This window comes from Leopardus geoffroyi, chromosome B4 (genome assembly GCF_018350155.1).
Source record: "Leopardus geoffroyi isolate Oge1 chromosome B4, O.geoffroyi_Oge1_pat1.0, whole genome shotgun sequence".
Classification (NCBI taxonomy): Eukaryota; Metazoa; Chordata; class Mammalia; order Carnivora; family Felidae; genus Leopardus; species Leopardus geoffroyi.
In genome coordinates, this window is record NC_059341.1 from 90,407,399 (window position 1) to 90,428,519 (window position 21,121).

At 39.5% G+C, this 21,121-nt stretch overlaps 1 protein-coding gene across 3 annotated transcripts in view; it reads left to right on the top strand.

Annotated features, from left to right (window-relative positions):
• Positions 1 to 17,412, top strand: part of TBK1 (TANK binding kinase 1) — a 56,152-nt gene extending 38,740 nt beyond the window's left edge. For 2 of the 3 annotated variants that reach the window (XM_045464992.1, XM_045464993.1), the window contains exons 12-21: positions 860 to 961; positions 1,744 to 1,822; positions 2,417 to 2,538; positions 2,638 to 2,714; positions 3,588 to 3,627; positions 4,133 to 4,234; positions 4,340 to 4,436; positions 5,549 to 5,655; positions 5,872 to 5,943; positions 12,460 to 13,092. In XM_045464992.1, coding sequence (XP_045320948.1) covers positions 860 to 961; positions 1,744 to 1,822; positions 2,417 to 2,538; positions 2,638 to 2,714; positions 3,588 to 3,627; positions 4,133 to 4,234; positions 4,340 to 4,436; positions 5,549 to 5,655; positions 5,872 to 5,943; positions 12,460 to 12,511 — 850 coding nt within the window. In that variant the 3' untranslated portion in view covers positions 12,512 to 13,092. Of the gene's footprint in view, positions 1 to 859; positions 962 to 1,743; positions 1,823 to 2,416; positions 2,539 to 2,637; positions 2,715 to 3,587; positions 3,628 to 4,132; positions 4,235 to 4,339; positions 4,437 to 5,548; positions 5,656 to 5,871; positions 5,944 to 12,459; positions 13,093 to 17,015 lie in introns of those variants that run through there. The other variant, XM_045464994.1, reaches the window with a different exon arrangement.
• Positions 17,413 to 21,121: the final 3,709 nt, after the last annotated feature.

Genomic DNA, 21,121 nt, shown 5'->3' on the forward strand with positions numbered 1-21,121 from the left:
CTTTCCACTGGATATTCTTTCCTGCTTTGTCAAAGATTAGCTGGCCATACGTTTGTGGGTCTATTTCTGGGTTCTCTATTCTGTTGCATTGATCTATGTGTCTGCTTTTGTGCCAGTACCATACTGTCTTGATGATTACAGCTTGAAGTGCAGAATTGTGATGCCTCCAGCTTTGATTTTCATTTTCAGGATTGCTTTGGCTATACGGGGTCTTTTCTGGTTCCATACAAATTTTAGGATTGTTTGTTCCAGGTCTGTGAAGAACGCTTGGTGGTATTTTGATAGGGATTGCCAGTTAGTAAATATTTTAGACTTTGTGGGCCATATAAGGTCTCTTATTTATTTATTTATTTATTTTTTTACAGCCTTGAAAAATATAAGTATCATTCTTAGCAAAAGCAAACATCAGGCCTTAGTTTGTTGACCCTTAATGTAGACCAAAAGCCCTCCAGTTTTATTATTAATTGTCATCCTCCTCCTTCAGAGATCATAATTTATGAGCAATAAAAATTAATTCTGGTGGTATAAAGCATAACACATATGGCTTATTTGTATGATTGTAGTTTAGTTTACACTCTTTAATATAATTTTAATGCCTTAGATTTCTAAACTGTTAATCCAATAAGTAGTAACTAATGGCCCGTGCCCTAGATATGTATAAGGGTCACAGAGATGCTTTCAGTAATAAAAAGTGAATTGGTGAGACCCAGGCCAAGGGGGACAAAAATGAATTGGCTTTCATAATATAAGACTGTTAATAAACTTGTCTGAAGAGTAGTAACAGCAGTGTAATTAGTGATGGACAAGAGGAAACAAATCATTCCTTAGGTAAACTAATGAGGGTATTATTATTTTTTAGAGAATTAGTTAAAGATGATTATAATGAAACTGTTCACAAAAAGACAGAAGTTGTGATCACACTGGATTTCTGCATCAGAAACATTGAAAAAACTGTGAAAGTGTAAGTAGATTACTTCCTTCCTAATAGTGGTGAAAATGTTAAACATTCACTTATGTCGTTATCCTTGGCGTAGTAGAACATGCTGTGCAAGTGTTTGAGTCGAGACACCACTTTCGATTGAGTTACTTCCTCACAAAGCCAAAATTATTTAGTTGTCTCAGTACGAAGTGAACATTTGGCGGCATTTCTCCTTCCCCTTACAAAGGAAGAGGTAATCTGACAGAAACGTCTCAGTTTTTAATTTTGCAAAGCAGACACTCTGAATAGGAAAATATAGAACCTAGAGTCAACAAAGGAAGCGGGAAGAGGTATTCTAGAACTGTATTTTAGTAGTTGTAGAATTTGGGGATTACTTTTAGTTTACTCTTACTTATTAATCTTATCCCTGAGACTGTTTTGAAACAATATTTTAGACTTCTCTCTTTCTAGGCTGTATTATTTGTACTGCAGAAGAAATACAATAATTGAATTCAGTATGACCTCCAATCTGTAATCTAGTAGTTTGACCATTATCATGGCGTAAGACTGTTGGAAATTAAGTTGTCTTTTATATTTTGTATAAAAATTTATAAGTAGGAGTATATAAAATTCCTTCTTTACAGAGACATCAAGTTTTCTTGGAATCTGTTGCTTGTAGGCTTTGCTTTCAATATTTTATTCTTAAATAGTTACGATAATAAAAACTCAGGTATAATTTATAAAACATCTTTTAAAATCTTTATATTCAAAAATCTGTATATTCATTATGCTCATTGAATTTTTCCATGCTTGTTTTCATACAGATACGAAAAGTTGATGAAGATCAACCTAGAAGCAGCAGAGTTAGGTGAAATTTCAGACATACACACCAAATTGTTGAGAGTGAGTATTTACACAATTATGACAGTCATTGGCTCATAACCTATTCCTTTGCTAGTCAGATTAGATCTCAGCTTTCCTAGAAAGATGATATACCTAAAGGATTTCCAGAGAAGGAGTAGCCTTTTCCCATCTTTAGGAACTATTTACAATATTTAAATTCCCTTACTGACATGAAGTTCTTCATGATGTTTCCAAGTGCCTGCTTTGCTTTAAGTCCTTTTCTCTCTAAATTCTCTCTCAAGTCTCCCTTTAAAATCCATAATGCTCAGGGCGCCTGGCTGGCTTAAGTCGTTAAGCGTCTAGCTCTTGATTTCAACTCAGCTCATGATCTTGTTCATGAGTTCACCCTGACAGTGTGGAGCCTGCTTGGGATTCTCTCTCCCTCTCTCTCTCTCTTCCCTTCCCCAACTCACTCGATCGCTTGCTCTCTCTGTCTCAAATAAATAAACATTATTCTTAAAAAGGGGGGGCAGGGCACCTGGGTGGCTCAGTCAGTTGAGCAGCCTGCCCTGGCTCGGGTCATGATCTCATGGCATTCTGATTATTGTTTCTGTATTTTGCTGATCTGCATCTGAACTCGCTGGTTTTATTTAGCTTTCCAGTTCTCAGGGAACGATAGAAACCAGTCTTCAGGATATTGAAAGCAGATTATCTCCAGGTGGATTGTTGGCAGACATGTGGGCCCATCAAGAAGGCACTCATCCAAAAGATAGACAGTAGGTTATATAACTTTATTGGTAGTTTCTGCTCTTATTCTTAAATGTCCTTTTTCACATTGACTTATATAATTTACTTGGATTTTTTTTCTTATATAGTGTAGAAAAGCTACAAGTCCTGCTAAATTGCATCACAGAGATTTACTATCAGTTCAAAAAAGACAAAGCAGAACGTAGTGAGTAAAATTTGCCATTTGTTAATCTAATGAATCAATTCTACTAGTTGTAATTCAATTGAATTCATTTGGTATATTTCTGAGGGTGGTTCCTTAAGTTATTTATTTCAGAGACTTGATTCTGTTGGGAATGAGATTGAATATACTAAAAATTATTCCTAAAAACAATCTTTTGAAAATTTTAAATCAGGGGTCCTGAACTCCAAAATCTCTAGAGGCCAGTCATAGAAAAGAAAATGATTGGCCCCTGGAGACAGGAGGACAGGAGAGGAAGTACCCCGTCTAAAGAGGAGAGCCACTACTCAGATTCACCAGATTCATTGCCCAATCTTCCTGTTCTCAAGGGAAGCTGGAAGTACAGATTTTATTAAAAACCCTGGGGACACCTGGCTGGCTCAGTTGGTGGAGTTTGTGACTCTCAATCTTGGGGTCATGGGTTTAAGCCCCACGTCGGGTATAGAGATCACATAAATAAATAAATCTTTTTTTTTTTAAAGGAAAAAAATGTCCTGATTTTAAATGTTGGCAGTTCATTTTTTTTTTTTTTTTTTTTTTTTTTTTTTTTTTTTTTTGATGTTAACACTCTATAGATCAAATGAAAGCATTGGGCTACATATCTAAGCCATGAGTCATGAGTTTGTGACATCTACTCTAAACTCTGCCTTTTTGGGGTGCCTGGCTGGCTTAGTCAGTGGAATATACAACTCTTGATCTTGCAGTTGTGAGTCCCACATTGGGTGTAGAGATTACTTAAAGATAAAATCTTAAAAAGAAAACCCTCTTACCCTTTTTGAAGTCATTATTTCAAAAGATAAAAACTTTTGCATGACTCTGTGATTCTACATTTATGGAAGCAATATTTCTTATTTGTAGGACTAGCTTATAATGAAGAACAGATCCACAAATTTGATAAGTAAGTGTCCATATTATGTTTAACAATTGTTTTCAGGGTTATGTTATTAATATAATTCCTCTTAAAATTGAAATTAATTACAATGAAAAATACATTTTCATCTTAGCTTTACAGAATTGTTACTGTGTATGTACATATTTGAGGTCCATGTGTCTGGTCCCTGATTGAGAGGTTGAAGAGAAGGGAGAATAAGGAGGTGGTCTTCTGCTTCACGTGCTCTGATTGCAGAAGGACAAATAAGGAAGAACATAGACAAGGCCAGGCTTAACCACTTTCTTACCTTCATTGAATAAGTATTTGTGACCATTCTCCTTTATGAACCTTCTCTTTTGCTTCCTGCTGCTATAATGTCGATTTTAGAAACCTTTGGCTTTCTACTATAAATATTCTAAAGCCATAACAGTCATTATTAAGAAACATAAGTTTTATATGTTTGAAAAGTTTTTAGTATTTGAAGTAGAAATCGTGACATTGGTTTAAACCTACGATTATTTCTAAATTATAGGCAAAAACTGTATTACCATGCAACAAAAGCTATGACCCATTTTACAGACGAATGTGTTAAAAAATATGAGGCATTTTTGGATAAGTCAGAAGAATGGATGAGGTAAGTAAGCTTTGTGGTTGACTGCACAATGTACAATTCAGTGAATGTTGTATTTTTTCAGTAACATTGATATTAGACTGCTTATTGATTCTTTTTGGTTTTCAGAAAGATGCTTCATCTTAGGAAACAGTTATTATCACTAACTAATCAGTGTTTTGATATTGAAGAAGAAGTGTCAAAGTATCAAGATTATACAAATGAGGTATGACTATGAAAAGTATCTAGAAAACATCTCTCTTTTTCCTATTAGGAAAAAAAAATGTATTTCTTCTCAGTTTGAAATGATTGAAAAGGGAGAAATAGGACATAAATTGCCTTATATTCAGTTCTGTTTACCCATTTGTAATATGTGTTTTGAGCCAAGTTTTCAGAACTTAGATGTCTTATGATTAAAAGCATATGATAAAATATTAAAAAAAATTTTTTTTTACATTTATTTATTTTTGAGAGACAGAGACACAGAGCACTAGTCGGGGAGGGATAGAGAGGGAGATACAGAATCTGAAGCTGTCAGCACAGAGCCCGACACGGGGCTCGAACTCACAAACCGTGAGATCATGACCTGAGCCGAAGTCAGACACTTAACTGACTGAGCCATCCAGGCACCCCTAAAAGCATATGATAAAATATTTTTTAAAAAATTTTAGGGGCGCCTGGGTGGCTCAGTCAGTTGGGCGGCCAACTTCGGCTCAGGTCATGATCTCGCGGTCCGTGAGTTCGAGCCCCGCGTCGGGCTCTGTGCTGACAGCTCAGAGCCTGGAGCCTGTTTCCGATTCTGTGTCTCCCTCTCTCTCTGACCCTCCCCCGTTCATGCTTTGTCTCTCTCTGTCTCAAAAATAAATAAACATTAAAAAAAAAAAAAATTAAAAAAATTTTAAAGCATATGTTAGAACATTCTTTTATCTTTAAGAAAAGTTTTCTTTAGGGGCTCCTGGGTGGCTCAGCCAGTTAAGCATCAGACTTGGGCTCAGGTCATGGTCTCACAGTTGGTGAGTTCGAGCCCCATATCTGGCTCTGTGCTGACAGCTCGGAGCCTGGAGCCTGCTTCGGATTCTGTCTCCCTCTCTCTCTGCCCCTCCCCCACTTGCACTCTGTCTCCCTCCCTCTCCAAAATAAATAAAACATTAAAAAAAATTTTTTTCAAAAGAAGAGAGAAGATTTTCTTAGAGTATTCATTTAAGTACTGTATCATTCATGGTTTTGAAATTAAAATTTAAAAGCTATAAAGGGCTTAATAAACCTGGAACATTTGATGTAAGATCTGTAGTTTGTACTTCGTTCAGTGATTGATGTGAATTTTTTTCGATGTTTTAGTTACAAGAAACTTTGCCTCAAAAAATGTTTGCAGCCTCCAGTGGAATCAAACATACCATGACCCCAATTTATCCATGTTCTAATACATTAGTGGAAATGACTCTTGGGTAAGAAATTTATTATTTGGTAACTATTATGTTTCTGTTCATTTTTATTTCAGTTTGTGATCTTGCTCTTTTATTTTGAAATTTTTGGTATTTGTGGTGACTATGCTTGCTAATGTATTTAATGGCTTACTTCAATCAAGAGAACTAAAACATGGTGTAATTCTAAAACATTTACATACTTTTTTGAGCAGAGACATTCTTATTTTGTTTGTATAGTATGAAGAAATTAAAGGAAGAGATGGAAGGAGTGGTTAAAGAACTTGCTGAAAATAATCATATTTTAGAAAGGTGAGTAATGGAAATGCCATTCTGCTCTGTGATTTTCTTTTTTTTTTTTTAATGTTTTTATGTTTGTTTATTTTTGAGAGAGAGAGAGAGAGAACATGAGCAGGAGAGGGGCAGAGAGAGAGAGGGAACACAGAATCAGAAGCAGGCTCCAGGCTCCTAGCTGTCAGCACACAGCCAGGCGCAGGGCTCGAAGTCATAAACCATAAGTTTATGACCTGAGCCGAAGTCGGACACTCAACCCCCTGAGCCACCCAGGTGCTCCTCTGCCCTGTGGTTTTCTGTGCACTACAGCACATATAGATCTAAACTTGTACCTGTCTGTAGTAGTAGGTTAAGTAGTGGGAAAAAGATAGATATCAAGTCAAGAACCCTTATGTTTTGCGATTTCTGTGGTGCCCTGTAATGTGCTTGAGGTTGGTTGAATAAAGACAAGTCAACTGTGATTGATTCCATTTTATAGAAGCACTGGTTAATAGAATTATTTGCTTATTTGAGTCAGTTTGTAAAAAATGAAAATCTTTTGCACATTATTTTTCATACATTTTCTCATTATGATCATAAGTTTAAATTTTGGAATCAGAATGGCTTATAAGAGGCACCTGCCTGGCTGGCTTAGAGCATGTGACTCTTGATCTCAGGGTTGTAAGTTTGAGCCTGACACCAGGTGAAGAGATTACTTAAAAACATCTTTCTTTTTTTTTTTTTTTTATTTTTAAATTTTTTTTTTTTTTCAACGTTTATTTATTTTTGGGACAGAGAGAGACAGAGCATGAACGGGGGAGGGGCAGAGAGAGAGGGAGACACAGAATCGGAAACAGGCTCCAGGCTCTGAGCCATCAGCCCAGAGCCCGATGCGGGGCTCGAACTCACGGACCGCGAGATCGTGACCTGGCTGAAGTCGGACGCTTAACCGACTGCGCCACCCAGGCACCCCTAAAAACATCTTTCAAAAGGAACAAAGAGTGGCTCATAAGATGCTGGTGCTCTGGTGCTCTGTAACTTACAAGCCCTCTGCAAACCTCTGTGCGGGTGAGCGCCCTCTGTAAATGCAGTTCCTTGAGAGCTGGGTATCAGCTTTTCCTACATATCCTCATAGATCAGGGAGGGGCACCTGGCTGGCTCGGGCAGAAGAGCATGTGACTCTTGATCTTGGGGTCGTAAGTTTGAGTCCCACATTGGGTGTAGAGATTACTTAAATAAAACTTAAAAAAAAAAATCCTCATAGATCAGGGAGAGAGAGAATTGGAAAACACCCAGAGCCAGTAAACCCACTTTTGAATGCTATTTCCTCGTCCCAGTTCCTCAGGGAAGTTAAGGAATATTTGGCTTTCTAGTAAGAACCCTTCTCTTTGAAGCCCTTACGTGCTTATCGATATGTTCTCTAATTCCCAGCATACTAATAAAAGTACTTCACACTTGTGTGACGTTTTATATGCTTGCAGGGCACTTTCACATTGCGTAAGCTTGCTCAGCATGCATTCCAGCCTCGTACAGTAGCTAAGCAGACAGTCTCTATCCATGTTCCACAGGTACTGAAGTTCACACCCTAAGAGGTGAGCTGGAGCTGGAATCTAGCCTCCTACTTCCTCATACAGTCTTATCCCTCCTGGAACTATTCTCGCAAATAAAAGGACCAAAGAAAGTTTCCTGTAGTTTGGAAAGATTGTCAGAAAGTCACATGATTTTTTAGCTATGTGCAGAAAGTTATTTGACATTTCTTTTTTTTTTTTTTTTTTTTAATTTTTTATTTTAGAGAGAGCGCACGTAGGGGGAGAGAAGAGAGAGAAAGAGAGAGAAAATCTTAAGCAGCTCCACACTCAGCCCAGAGCCCAATGCAGGGCTTGATCCCATGACCCTGGGATCACAGCCTGAGCCGAAATCAGGATCTGGACGCTCAACTTTGACTGAGCCACCCAGATGCCCTGACACTTGTTTTTTGGTGTGTTTTTTTTAAGATTTTTTTTTTTTTTTTTGAGTAATCTCTACACCCTATGTGGGGTTTAAACCCAAAACCCTGGGGTCAAGTTGCACGCTCTACCCACTGAGCCAGCCAGGTGACCTATTCACTTCTGTAGTATTATCAATTTTTTCTTTTTTTTTATATATTTATTTTATTTTTTTTTATTTAACTTTATTTTTTATTTTTTTTAATTTACATCCAAATTAGTTAGTATATAGTGAAGCAATGATTTCAGGAGTAAATTTCTTAATGCCCCTTACCCATTTAGCCCATCCTCCCTCCCACAACCCTTCCAGCAGCCCTCAGTTTGTTCTCCATATTTATGAGTCTCTTCATTTTGTCCCCCTCCGTTTTATTATATTATTTTTGTTTCCCTTCCCTTATGTTCATCTGTTTTGTCTCTTAAAGTCCTCATATGAGTGAAGTCATACGATTTTTGTCTTTCTCTGACTAATTTCACTTAGCTATCAATTTTTTCTCAATGAATTAGTTTTTAGAATACATTCTATAAAGATTTCCTACAATATATGATTGTAAAAATTTGGAAATGAAAGTCTCTACCTGCCTTTTCTCATGATCCCCTTCCACCCCCACAGAAGTAATTACTATTAACAGTTTGTTGTGCATGTACGTTTTATGTGAATGGGATCATTCTGTTCATACTGGTTTAGTCTTTTTTCATCTAAGAAAATATCACCGGTACTTTTTCATGTCCATATATATGGCTCTATTTTTTTCTCATTTTCTTTCTTTCTTTCTTTCTTTCTTTCTTTCTTTCTTTCTTTTTTAGAGAGCGAGGGAGAGCAAGCAGAGGGGGGACAGAGGGAGAGGGAGAGAGAATCTTAAGCAGGCTCCATGCTCAGCACAGGGCCTGATGTGGGGCTCAGTCCCACGACCCTGAGATCATGACCTGAGCCAAAATCAAGAGTCAGATGCTTAACCAACTGAGCCACCCAGGCACCCCATTTAAAGATTTTATTTTTGGGGCGCCTGGGTGGCTCAGTTGGTTGAGCGGCCGACTTCGGCTCGGGTCACAATCTCGCAGTCCATGAGTTCGAGCCCCGCATCAGGCTCTGTGCTGACAGCTTGGAGCCTGGAGCCTGTTTTGGATTCTGTGTCTCCCTCCCTCTGACCCTCCCCCGTTCATGCTCTGTCTCTCTCTGTCTCAAAAATAAATACGTTAAAAAAAAATTTTTTTTTAAATAAAAATAAAAATAAAGATTTTATTTTTAAGTAATCTCTACACCCAATGTAGGGCTCAAACTCAAAACCCCAAGATCAAGAGTTGCATGCTCTGAGCTAGTCAGGCGCTTCTTTTTTCTCATTTTCAGCAGCTGCCTAATAGACTAGTGTATGGCTTACCATATCTATTTGGCTGTCCTATTTGTTGGGCATTTAAGTTGTGTTAATTTTTCACAATTATAAACCATGCTTCAGTGAACTTATTTGTATGTATACCTTCATGTACTTGTGTAAGAATATTTGAGAGATTGGAGTGCCTCAGTCACTTGAACGTCTGACTCTTGGTTTCGGCTTGGGTCATGATCTTGCAGTTTGTGGGTTCAAGCCCCACATCAGACTCTGTGCTGACGGTGAGGAGCCTGCTTGGGATTCTCTTTCTCTCTCTCTCTGACCGTCCCCTGCTTGCTCACTCTCTCAAAATAGATAAATTTTGGTAAAAAAATTGTTTAGGGGCACCTGGGTGGCTCAGTCGGTTGAGTGTCTGATGTTGGCTCAACTCATGATCTCGCAGTTTGTGGATTCAAGCCCCTCCTCGGGCTCTGTGCTGACAGTGTGGAGCCTGCTTCACAGCTGTCTCCCTCTCTCTCTGCCTCTCCCCTGCTCACATTCTCTCTCTCAAAAACAAATATTAAAAAAAATTGTTTGGGGTACCTGGGTGGCCCAGTTAATGAAGTGTCCAACTCTTGGTTTCAGCTCAGATCACGATCTCACGGTTCGTGAGTTCTGCACTGATGGTGCAGAACCTGCTTGGGATTCTCTGTCTGTCTCTCTCTCTCTCTGCCCCTTCCCCATTCACACTCTCTCTGTCTCTCCCAAAATAAATAAATAAAGTTTAAAAAATAAATAAATAAAAATTGTTTAAATAGGGGTGCCTAGGCGGCTCAGTCAGTTGAGCATCAGACTTCGGCTCAGGCCATGATCTCGCAGTTCATGAGTTTGAGCCCCACATCGGGCTCTGTGCTGACAGCTCAGAGCCTGGAGCCTGCTTTAGATTCTGTGTCTCCCTCTCTCTCTGCCCCTCTCCAGCTTGCACTCTGTCTGTCTCTCTCTCAAATAAATAAAAACATTAGAAAATTTTTATTTTTAGTTTAAGTAAAAAAAAAAAAAAAAGAATATTTGAGGGATCAATTTCTAGATGTTTCTAGATGTGGAATTGCTGGGTCAGAGGCATCACATTTAAATTTTTATAAGTATTAATTTTTTCTTTTTTCTTTATTTTTTTATTATTTTGAGAGAGATAGAAAGCATGTGGGAGAGAGGGAGAGAGAAGAACCCAGGCATGCTCCGCACTGTCAGCTCTGAGCCTGACATGGGGCTCGAACTCGGGAAACTGAGATCATGACTTGAACCGAAATCAAGAGTTGGACGTTCAACCAACCGAGCCACCCAGGCACCCCAATTTTTTCTTTTCTTTTCTTTTCTTTTAATTTTTTTTTTAACGTTTATTTATTTTTGAGACAGAGAGAGACAGAGCATGAATGGGGGAGGGTCAGAGAGAGGGAGACACAGAATCCGAAACAGGCTCCAGGCTCTGAGCTGTCAGCACAGAGCCCAACGCAGGGCTCGAACTCACGAACCGTGAGATCATGACCTGAGCCGAAGTCGGACGCTTAACCGACTGAGCCACCCAGGCGCCCCACTTTTTTTTTTTTTTAAGGTTATATATTAGAGAGAGAGAGAGCATGTGGGGTAGGGGCAGATAGAATCCCAAGCAGGCTCCACGCCAGCAGCACTGAGCCTGACTCAGGGCTCAAACTCATGAACCGTGAGATCATGACCTGAGCCCAAACAAGAGTTGGACGCTTAACCAACTGAGCCACCCAGGCGCCCCTGTTTATTCAAATTTATATGTGTGTGTGAATTGCCTGTTGGTTTTAAAATCTTTTTTGTATTAGTTTATAGCAATTACATAGTAATTTTTTTTTTTTAGTGCCTAATTTAGTTTCTTTACAACCTTAGCTAAATATCAGCAAGGAGAAGAGACTATTAAGTAATGCTTTTAACAAGCTTTTATACTCACTTTCTTATGTTGTATGACATAGAATCCCCACTGCCCAAAGCAAGTCCCATAAGTCACTTTCCTGTTTTACTTGCAAGTTTGTGTAACAATATGGGTGATATGACATGGTGTAATCGTAACTTAAATGTTAAAGGACTATGTACGGATTAGTGCCAGAACTAATAATGGAATCCGGGTCTTGAGCACTGTCTCCACATGAGTATCTCATTATCACTTTATTTCTTTCATATCTAAAAATCACATAATATCACCCTTCCCAGCTCAGTTTCCCCTCCTATTTCCTCATTCTATTCAAAGGAACCACCTTTCCTTCTGCTTCCGTGAACATATGTCATTTTAGACACTGTTTTTTATTGCCTTTCATTAGTTTGGTGATCTTCCGTCAAAATGTTTCCATTTTCCCCCTCTCAGCCTCATCAGACCCCCTTTCCTCCTTACATGTGAGCTGTGGTGATAACCTATTATCTATCTTCCTAAGCCCAGGCCTTTCCCATCTGTCATGGGCTAGTACAGCCAAAGGTCTAATCATGCCATGCCACTCCTTTGGCCCAACAATTTCTAAACTCTTCTTACCTAAAAGGTCAAATCTAAATTCATACTTGAAATCACAGGATATAATCCTCTGGCCAGCCTATTCACTCACCTTCATTTCCCACTAGTCCCCAAAATAACATTCCATTTGTAGCAAGGTCGCTTTACTTAACTTTACATAATTTACTCTCCCCGTTAAGTATGTCACACCTGCTCCCAACTTCTTATCTTCGCTTTTCTAAATCCCACCCCACCAAAAGGAAGTTGTCCAATTGTTTCTAATACTTTCTAGATCACATCACTCAGCCTTTTCTCCTAAGAAGTCTCCCAAGCCACTGATTGGTATTTTTTCACATATTTATAATAATACCACCCTGTTTCAGTAAAAATTGGGGACGTCATAGTTGCTTGAACTTTTTTTTTTTTTTTTTTTTTTTAACGTTTTACTTATTTTTGAGACAGGGAGAGACAGAGCATGAACAGGGGAGGGTCAGAGAGAGGGAGACACAGAATCTGAAACAGGCTCCATCCAGGCTCTGAGCTGTCAGCACAGAGACCGACTCGGGGCTCGAACTCACGGACCGTGAGATCATGACCTGAGCCGAAGTCGGCTGCTTAACCGACTGAGCCACCCAGGCGCCCCAGTTGCTTAAACTCTTAAATAACAGTTTATTCATCTGAAAAGTACCCTATATACTCTTTAAAATGTTGCAGGCCAAATAAATGAATCTTCTGAGATTTCCTATTTTCTTTTGTGTTTTAGGTTTGGCTCTTTAACCATGGATGGCGGCCTTCGCAATGTTGACTGTCTTTAGCTTTCTGGGAAGTTCGAGAACAGTTTTAGTTTGCACAAGAAAATAATGCTGAGACATTCATTAAATGAGTGCCTCTATAAGTGGTCTCTTATTTCTACAATTCAGTATTTGATGTGGTCATGTAAATATGTACAATATTGTAAATACACAAGAAAATATATAAATTTTTGGCTGCTGTTAAGATGTAATTTTACCTTTTAACATTTATAATTATATGAGGATATTTGACCTCAGTGAGCACTAGAAGAAAGCCATGACCAATCTGTTGAAATACTGGAGTAAGGCTAACTGGGTTGTTTCTCCGCCTGCCTACTGGAAACATTTTTTAAATGGAACCAAAATTGTCATCCTTACAAATCAGAAAAGACTGATAGTTGACAGGTTTGTAAGTGATAGGATGGAGAAGGGGCTTCTCTGGGTGAAGAGCAGAACCAAACCACTGTTTTACTAGGATCACAATTTTGGGGGAAGGATAAAGTGACATTATTTCATTTTACAAGGTGCCCAGATCCCAGTTATCCTCACGTCTCTTTAATTTCAGATAAATTATTGAGCAAAATTTTTAAAGTGATTTAATTATTGGGGCGCCTGGGTGGCGCAGTCGGTTAGGCGTCCGACTTCAGCCAGGTCACGATCTCGCGGTCCGTGAGTTCGAGCCCCGCATCAGGCTCTGGGCTGATGGCTCAGAGCCTGGAGCTTGTTTCCGATTCTGTGTCTCCCTCTCTCTCTGCCCCTCCCCCGTTCATGCTCTGTCTCTCTCTGTCCCAAAAATGAATAAACGTTGAAAAAAAAAATTTTTTTTAAATAAAGTGATTTAATTATTAAAAACTATTCATTTTATTTTGGCCATAAGTGTATGACTGTCATAAAAAATTTTAGGGTTATTTCCACTGTTTCAAGCTGTATATTTCTTGTTTAATTTAATTCTGCTTACTCCGTCATGAAAAAAATATCAATAAATTTCTCAATTTTAATGTAAAGAATTTGTATTTTTCTGTGTACAACAGTTTGAGAAACAAAAGGTGTCTTTTGAAAGAAAGAATATCGATGGTGATGGTAAGTTATTCTCAGACTGTTAGATATATGGACGGTTTTGTTTCTCTTCTAAGTCTGATTCCAAGTTTAGTATAAGTTCTCCCATAAATGTATACAAATCTAAATGGAACATTCTCTTTGAAAAATCTACCCAGAGTCCTTAGCTAAAGGGTATGTTCAGCAAGGAATTATTTCTCCAACAAGGGTGTGGTTTTGGTTGTGGTTTCTGATTTACCAGATTATTGAAGTGTGCGTGTACACAACCTGCGTATCACAAAGATACCACGTCCCAAAGACTGAATAAATTCGACTCCCATGAGCATTGGAAAACTGAAAATGGATTAGAACTTAATTTGATGGCACAAAAACAGACACATAGACCAATGGAATAGAATAGAAACCCCAGAACTAGACCCACAAACGTATGGCCAACTCATCTTTGACAAAGCAGGAAAGAACATCCAATGGAAAAAAGACAGCCTCTTTAACAAATGGTGCTGGGAGAACTGGACAGCAACATGCAGAAGGTTGAAACTAGACCACTTCCTCACACCATTCACAAAAATAAACTCGAAATGGATAAAGGACCTGAATGTGAGACAGGAAACCATCAAAACCTTAGAGGAGAAAGCAGGAAAAGACCTCTCTGACCTCAGCCGTAGCAATCTCTTACTCGACACATCCCCAAAGGCAAGGGAATTAAAAGCAAAAGTGAATTACTGGGACCTTATGAAGATAAAAAGCTTCTGCACAGCAAAGGAAACAACCAACAAAACTAAAAGGCAACCAACGGAATGGGAAAAGATATTTGCAAATGACATATCGGACAAAGGGCTAGTATCCAGAATCTATAAAGAGCTCACCAAACTCCACACCCGAAAAACAAATAACCCAGTGAAGAAATGGGCAGAAAACATGAATAGACACTTCTCTAAAGAAGACATCCGGATGGCCAACAGGGACATGAAAAGATGTTCAGCGTCGCTCCTTATCAGGGAAATACAAATCAAAACCACACTCAGGTATCACCTCACGCCAGTCAGAGTGGCCAAAATGAACAAATCAGGAGACCATAGATGCTGGAGAGGATGTGGAGAAACGGGAACCCTCTTGCACTGTTGGTGGGAATGCAAATTGGTGCAGCCGCTCTGGAAAGCAGTGTGGAGGTTCCTCAGAAAATTAAAAATAGACCTACCCTATGACCCAGCAATAGCACTGCTAGGAATTTATCCAAGGGATACAGGAGTACTGATGCATAGGGGCACTTGTACCCCAATGTTCATAGCAGCACTCTCAACAATAGCCAAATTATGGAAAGAGCCTAAATGTCCATCAACTGATGAATGGATAAAGAAATTGTGGTTTATATACACAATGGAATACTACGTGGCAATGAGAAAAAATGAAATATGGCCTTTTGTAGCAACGTGGATGGAACTGGAGAGTGTGATGCTAAGTGAAATAAGCCGTACAGAGAAAGACAGATACCATATGGTTTCACTCTTATGTGGATCCTGAGAAACTTGGCAGGAACCCATGGGGGAGGGGGAGGAAAAAAGAAAAAAAAGAGGTTAGAGTGGGAGAGAGCCAAAGCTTAAGAGACTGTTAAAAACTGAGAACAAACTGAGGGTTGATGGGGGGTGGGAGGGAGGAGAGGGTGGGTGATGGGTATTGAGGAGGGCACCTTTTGGGATGAGCACTGGGTGTTGTATGGAAACCAATTTGACAATAAATTTCATATAATAAAAAAAAAAAAAAAGAACTTAATTTGAAATCGCAATGGATTATCACAGTGGAGAATTTTAAGCATCATCTGTACGCATTCTAGACAAACATGCACGAGTAGGTAAATGGTCTCTGTCAACCACCTGTCCGGGCTTAGAGTTTGTGGGGGGGGGAGGGGCTATCTGTTGAATCCCTCTTGATTTTAATTTTCCATCCAACTATCTAACACACGTGTATTTAATTGTATCATTTTTAAATCTGCGTATCACTGAACACCAGGTTATGTGATTACTTAATACGTTTGCAGATTTAGTTTTCAGCACCTCTGGAAAAGGTCTCCAACAAACAAACTCTTGCTTCGTGGACTGAAATTTTAGGAGCTGTATTGTTAAGAGCAAATCCATTCCGTGTTAATATTGGTTAAGAGTTAAGGTTTTATTCCCCATTACTGCAACATGGAAACCAAGCATTCTTGCTTTTTAATATTTTACCTTCAAAAATACAACCGTCTTTCAGAACATTTTAAGTTAATAAATACATGGTGATGCTACTCTGCTAACCTAATAATAACCTAATAAGTTGCATCTCCAGTCTAGTAGCCTTTTTTCCATATTAGGATATATTTTCAAACAGTAGGGATTAATGATGTAAAAACGGTATATAGTTAGTGGATTTAGTTTTTCACATAAGTTATAGTTCTTTTTTTTTTATTATTTTAACGTTTATTTATTTATTTTGAGAGAGAGAGAAAAGGCTGGGAAGGAACAGAGAGAGAGAGGGAGAAAGAGAATCCCAAGCAGCTCTGTGCTGTTAGTGCAGATCCCAAGGTGGGGCTTGATCTCACAAATCGTGACATGTGACTTGAGCCTAAATCAAGAGTTGGACGTTTAACTGACTGAGCCACCCAGGCGCCTCAGGTTATAGTTCTAACACCAGAAGAAATAAAAATGAAATAAGTGAACGTAAAGCATATGGGAAAAAAGATATTTTTGAGTAAATCAAAAAGGAATTAGTGGTTAGGGAAGAGATGTGAAAAATAATCCCATAACATCTTCTGGAGTTCCAGGTTCAATTATTTTGGAAACTACCAAATACTGTATTAGTGGCTTATAGACCTCCTTACACTTTGTCAAGCAGGGTGCCTCTTCTTAGATACAAAAGATCTTTTCCTCAAAATTCTTCTTTAAAATATATTTATCAGTAAATTAACTGGAAAGAAATTATAATAATCTTGGATTTTTCTTGTTTTCCTGTTTTTGTTTGTTTTTGAGAGGTTTCTGAGTGAATAGGTTCACTTTTGTGTTCTATGCTAAAAATAAGTAAGTTGTTTGGAATTAAAGGCACTATCAGTAGGAATAAACAATCTCCACTGAAATATCAAAAATCTATTCTCCTGGGGCGCCTGGGTGGCTCAGTGGGTTAAGTGTCCGACTTGGGCTCAGATCATGATCTCACAGTTCGTGAGTTCGAGCCCCTTATCAGGCTCTGTGCTGACAGCTCAGAGCCTGGAGCCTGCTTCAGATTTGGATTCTGTATCTCCCTCTTTCTCTGCCCCTCCCCTGCTGGCACTTTGTCTCTCTCTCTTTTTCTCTCTTTCTCTCTCACAAAAATGAATAAATGTTAAAAAAAAAAAAAAAAGAGTCTGTTCTCTTTTCAGAATCACAGTCACAATCAGGACTAACCTTTTATTTCTGATTTCACTCCACTCAGAAGTACCTATTACGCATTATGCTTTGTCTTTCAGGAGGTGCTGAGGGAAATTTACTCAAATGTTTAAAACTGAGAAGTGTTGAAAATATAAAGAAGTTGTAAAACTCTTGTTTTAGCTGGATCCACCACCCTACATCCCACTTTTAAGAAGACTAAAGTTGGGGCGCCTGGCTGGCTCAGTTGGAAGAGCGTGCAAATCTTGATCTTGGAGTCGTGAGTTCAAGCCCTATGTTGGGAGTAGAGATTACTTCAAAAACAAACAAAAAAAAAAAAACCTGAAGAACCTGCAAAAGTCTTACACTGTTGTTTTTAGTTGGACTTCCTCCCCACTTGTCACCTAGAGAAGCACTCAAAATCCAAATTCCTAAGGAATACTGAAAATGGGATAGAAAACAAAGACACCGACCTGGAAATAAAAGTTGGTAATAGCATTTGGGTTACTTAGAGTGTAAGTGAGCACCAGAAATGTAGTGTGATGTACAAAAGCATAGCCCAGGGGCGCCTCGGTGTGGCTCAGTCGGTTGAGCGTCTGACTTTGGCTCAGGTTATGATTTCATGGTTTGGGAGTTCAGCCCTGCATCGGGCTCTGTGCTGACAGTGCAGAGCCGGGAGCCTGCTTCAAGTTCTGTATCTCCGCCTCCCTCCCTGCCAGTCCCCTGCTCATGCTCTGTCTGTCCCTCTCTCTCTCTCAAAAATGAATTATACATCACACTACATTTCTGATGCTGACTTATACTCTAAGTAACCCAAATGCTATTACCAACACAGGGCTCGAACTCACAGACACGAGATCATGACCTGGTGTCTTCAGGTGTGATGACGGGAACGTCAGTGCCAGTTGCTTGATAGACAGCTAGACATTGGTGTCTGCTGAGCTAATATGCAATAAGGGCAAAGGTCTAGAGAGAGATTCAACAAAGGGCTAAATTCTAAAATAGGACCCTGGAAAAAAATCTTGTTCTTTTACACATTTCTTGGCTTGTAAGGATCCATCAAACTTTTTTTTCTGGGATCCATTCCTGCCCCAGTTTGAAACACATACCGTTTTTTCACTGGAAAAAAATTTCAGTTTGTGCAAAATAAAACTTTTTAATTCGTACAAGCAAACGTGACCTAGGCTCTTGCTTTGGGAGGCAGCTTGTTAATCACCACCAAGTCCCACAGATTGCCGCTGAGATTCCCCCGGATGCTGAGTTTAGTGGATACCGGTTACTTTGTTCCTCTGTGAATGTAACTTCTTATGAAGGGGGAGGGGCGGGAGGGTGTGGGGAGTCTGTGCTTAAAAATTACCAAGTGTTACTATAGCTTAGAGTTTCTGAAGCTTAAAACTCTTTCTTTAGAAAGAACATCTATTAATACAGTTTCTAGTTATGAGGGCTAAGGTCTAAAGGACAAACCAAAGGAATGACAGGGGAAGGGGATTTAGGGCTAACAGGTGGTCCCCAGACATATTGGCTGGAATAGAGTTCACAGCCAAAGTGTCATATGTGGGTGTTCCTGTGTTTTCCTCATCCATGCTCTCTGTAGGGAGTCATTCTGGAACATGCATAGTTCTAGCTATGGCCATAAGAAGTGACTTCAACAAGACCTTCAGAAGAATAGCCCGGCTCTTTTACTGGTTCCCCAAATCACTGACCTGCTCAAAGAATCGGAAATCCAAGTTGGTCTGGAGCCAAGGTAGAGGTAAGTTTTCTCAAGCTAATGCTTCATTACAGATACTTTTTTTCTGTTAGTAGTGTGGGGCCTCCCTCAACTATGGAGAAAAAAACAAAGCTCTTAAGGCATTATTTAACATGGTCATTTGAGGAAAAACAGAGAAAATGAAAGCAATTTGAAGGTGAGAGATTAAAAACCATGAACATTTCTATAATTCCAATTTTATGCTTCGTAGGCATGTAAGTTCAGAAAAGTTTTCTAGAGAAAGGTGGACAATATTTAGCTTTAAAAAAAAATAACAAAAATAGCTTTTATTTTCAATGAACCTTAATTTGCTTGTAGAATTAAAATCCTTCAGAACAAACAGAAAAGAATGATTAAATGACTGAGTTTCTCCTTTTCCTAGAAAACTAAAAAGGTCAATGGACTTTATATTTCTTTGGTTTGGGTCAGTTTCTGCAGCATATTTTAGTCAGGTTTGGGGTTTTGTTTTTGTTTTATAGTCAGGTATTGATGTGAGATTTTAAAACACTTTAAATACACTACCACATAAAGCTCTGCATTTTCTTTATTTTTTTTAATGTTTATTTATTTTTGAGAGAGAGAGAGAGAGGGAGGGGCAGAGAGAGAGGGAGACGCAGAATGTGAAGCAGGCTCCAGGCTCTGAGCTGTCAGCACAGAGCCCAACACAGGGCTCGAACTCACAGACACGAGATCATGACCTGAGCCAAAGTCGGATGCTCAACCGACTGAGCCACCCAGGTGCCCCATAAAACTCTGCATTTTCTATTCAGCCTGCCTGACTGGAGTTTAAAAGGGTCATGGGGCACCTGGGTGGCTCAGTCGGTTAAGCGTCTGACTTTGGCTCAGGTCACGATCCCATGGTTTGTGGGTTCGAGCCCCGCGTTGGGCTCTGTGCTGACAGCTCGGAGCCTGGAGCCTGATTCTGATTTTGTGTGTGTGTCTCTCTCTGCCCCTCCCCTGCTCATGCTCTGTGTCTCAAAAATAAATAAATGTAAAAACAAAAAAAAAAACAAAAAAAAATATTTTAAAAGGGTCAGAGGAGGGGGTAGGGAATGAAGGGAGTAAGGAAGGGGTCCTGGTCTGGTATCTGAAACCGGAGCTGGCTTTCACCTTTGTCCTCTGGGGCAGGAGGAGGGTCCAGCACAGCACCTAGAGCAAGGTAAGCAAACTCTCTTTATCAGGTTCCATCCTGCAACAGGATTACAGTTGTGATCACATGTTCTTTGACGCCCATATAGTTTTGTGTCTTAGATGAGTACTTAACATTTTCCCCTTCACTGGTAGATTATCAAACAGAATCTGATGATAACAGTCGATGATCTAGAAGCCGATCCTCTCTTTTTTTTTTTTTTCTTCAAGTAAGCTCTACACCCAACGTGGGGCTTGAACTCACCACCACTAGATCAAGAGTTGCATGCTGTACCCACTGAGCCAGCCAGGCGCCCCCACATCTTCTTGTAACGAAAACAAATCACAGGGCACCTGGCTGGCTTGGTTGTTTAAGTGTCTGACTCTTGATTTCTGCTCAGGTTATGATCCCAGAGTCATGGGATCAAGCCTCTTGTCCGGCTCTGTGCTAATTGTGGAGCCTGCTTAAGATTCTTTCTCTCTTTCTCTCTCTCTGTCCCTTTGCCTCCCCCTCCCTCTCCTCCTCTCCCCTGCTCACGCTTGCTCTCTCTCTAAAATAAAAACCAAAACCAGAAATGACTGTGATCTATAATCACGAAGGAAGGTATCTGATTAAGAAACTTACAAAATGGAAGGCCTAGTACATTTCAAGCATGTATTTTCCCTTGAATTAAGATTTTATTTTATTCTCTTTTACTGTCAAAATAAGTTAAAAGTCCCTCTGTGTGTGTGTGTGTGTGTGTGTGTGTGTATATATATATATCATCCTTCGGATATGGAACAGCATAATTTGGATGTCAGAGCCCCCAGGGAACTTAGAAAAATCATCTTCTCCAATCCCCTCATTTTATTTTATTTTTTAATTCTATTTTGTTTTTTTTCAACGTTCATTTATTTTTGGGACAGAGAGAGACAGAGCATGAACGGGGGAGGGGCAGAGAGAGAGGGAGACACAGAATCGGAAACAGGCTCCAGGCTCTGAGCCATCAGCCCAGAGCCCGACGCGGGGCTCGAACTCACGGACCGCGAGATCGTGACCTGGCTGAAGTCGGACGCTTAACCGACTACGCCACCCAGGCGCCCCTAATTCTATTTATTTTAAGTGATCTCTATACCAAATGTGGAGCTCAGACTCACGACCCTGACGTCAAGAGTCCCATGCTCTTCTGACTGAGCCAGCCAGGCATCCCTCCAAACCCTTCATTTTAAAGATGAGTAAATTACCTCCAAAAGGTTAAGTAACTTCACCTTCCAAAACTATTATATGGGAAGAACCAGAAGTTTATCCTACATTATAATTATTGACCCAGCACTCCTAATTTCTGCACCACA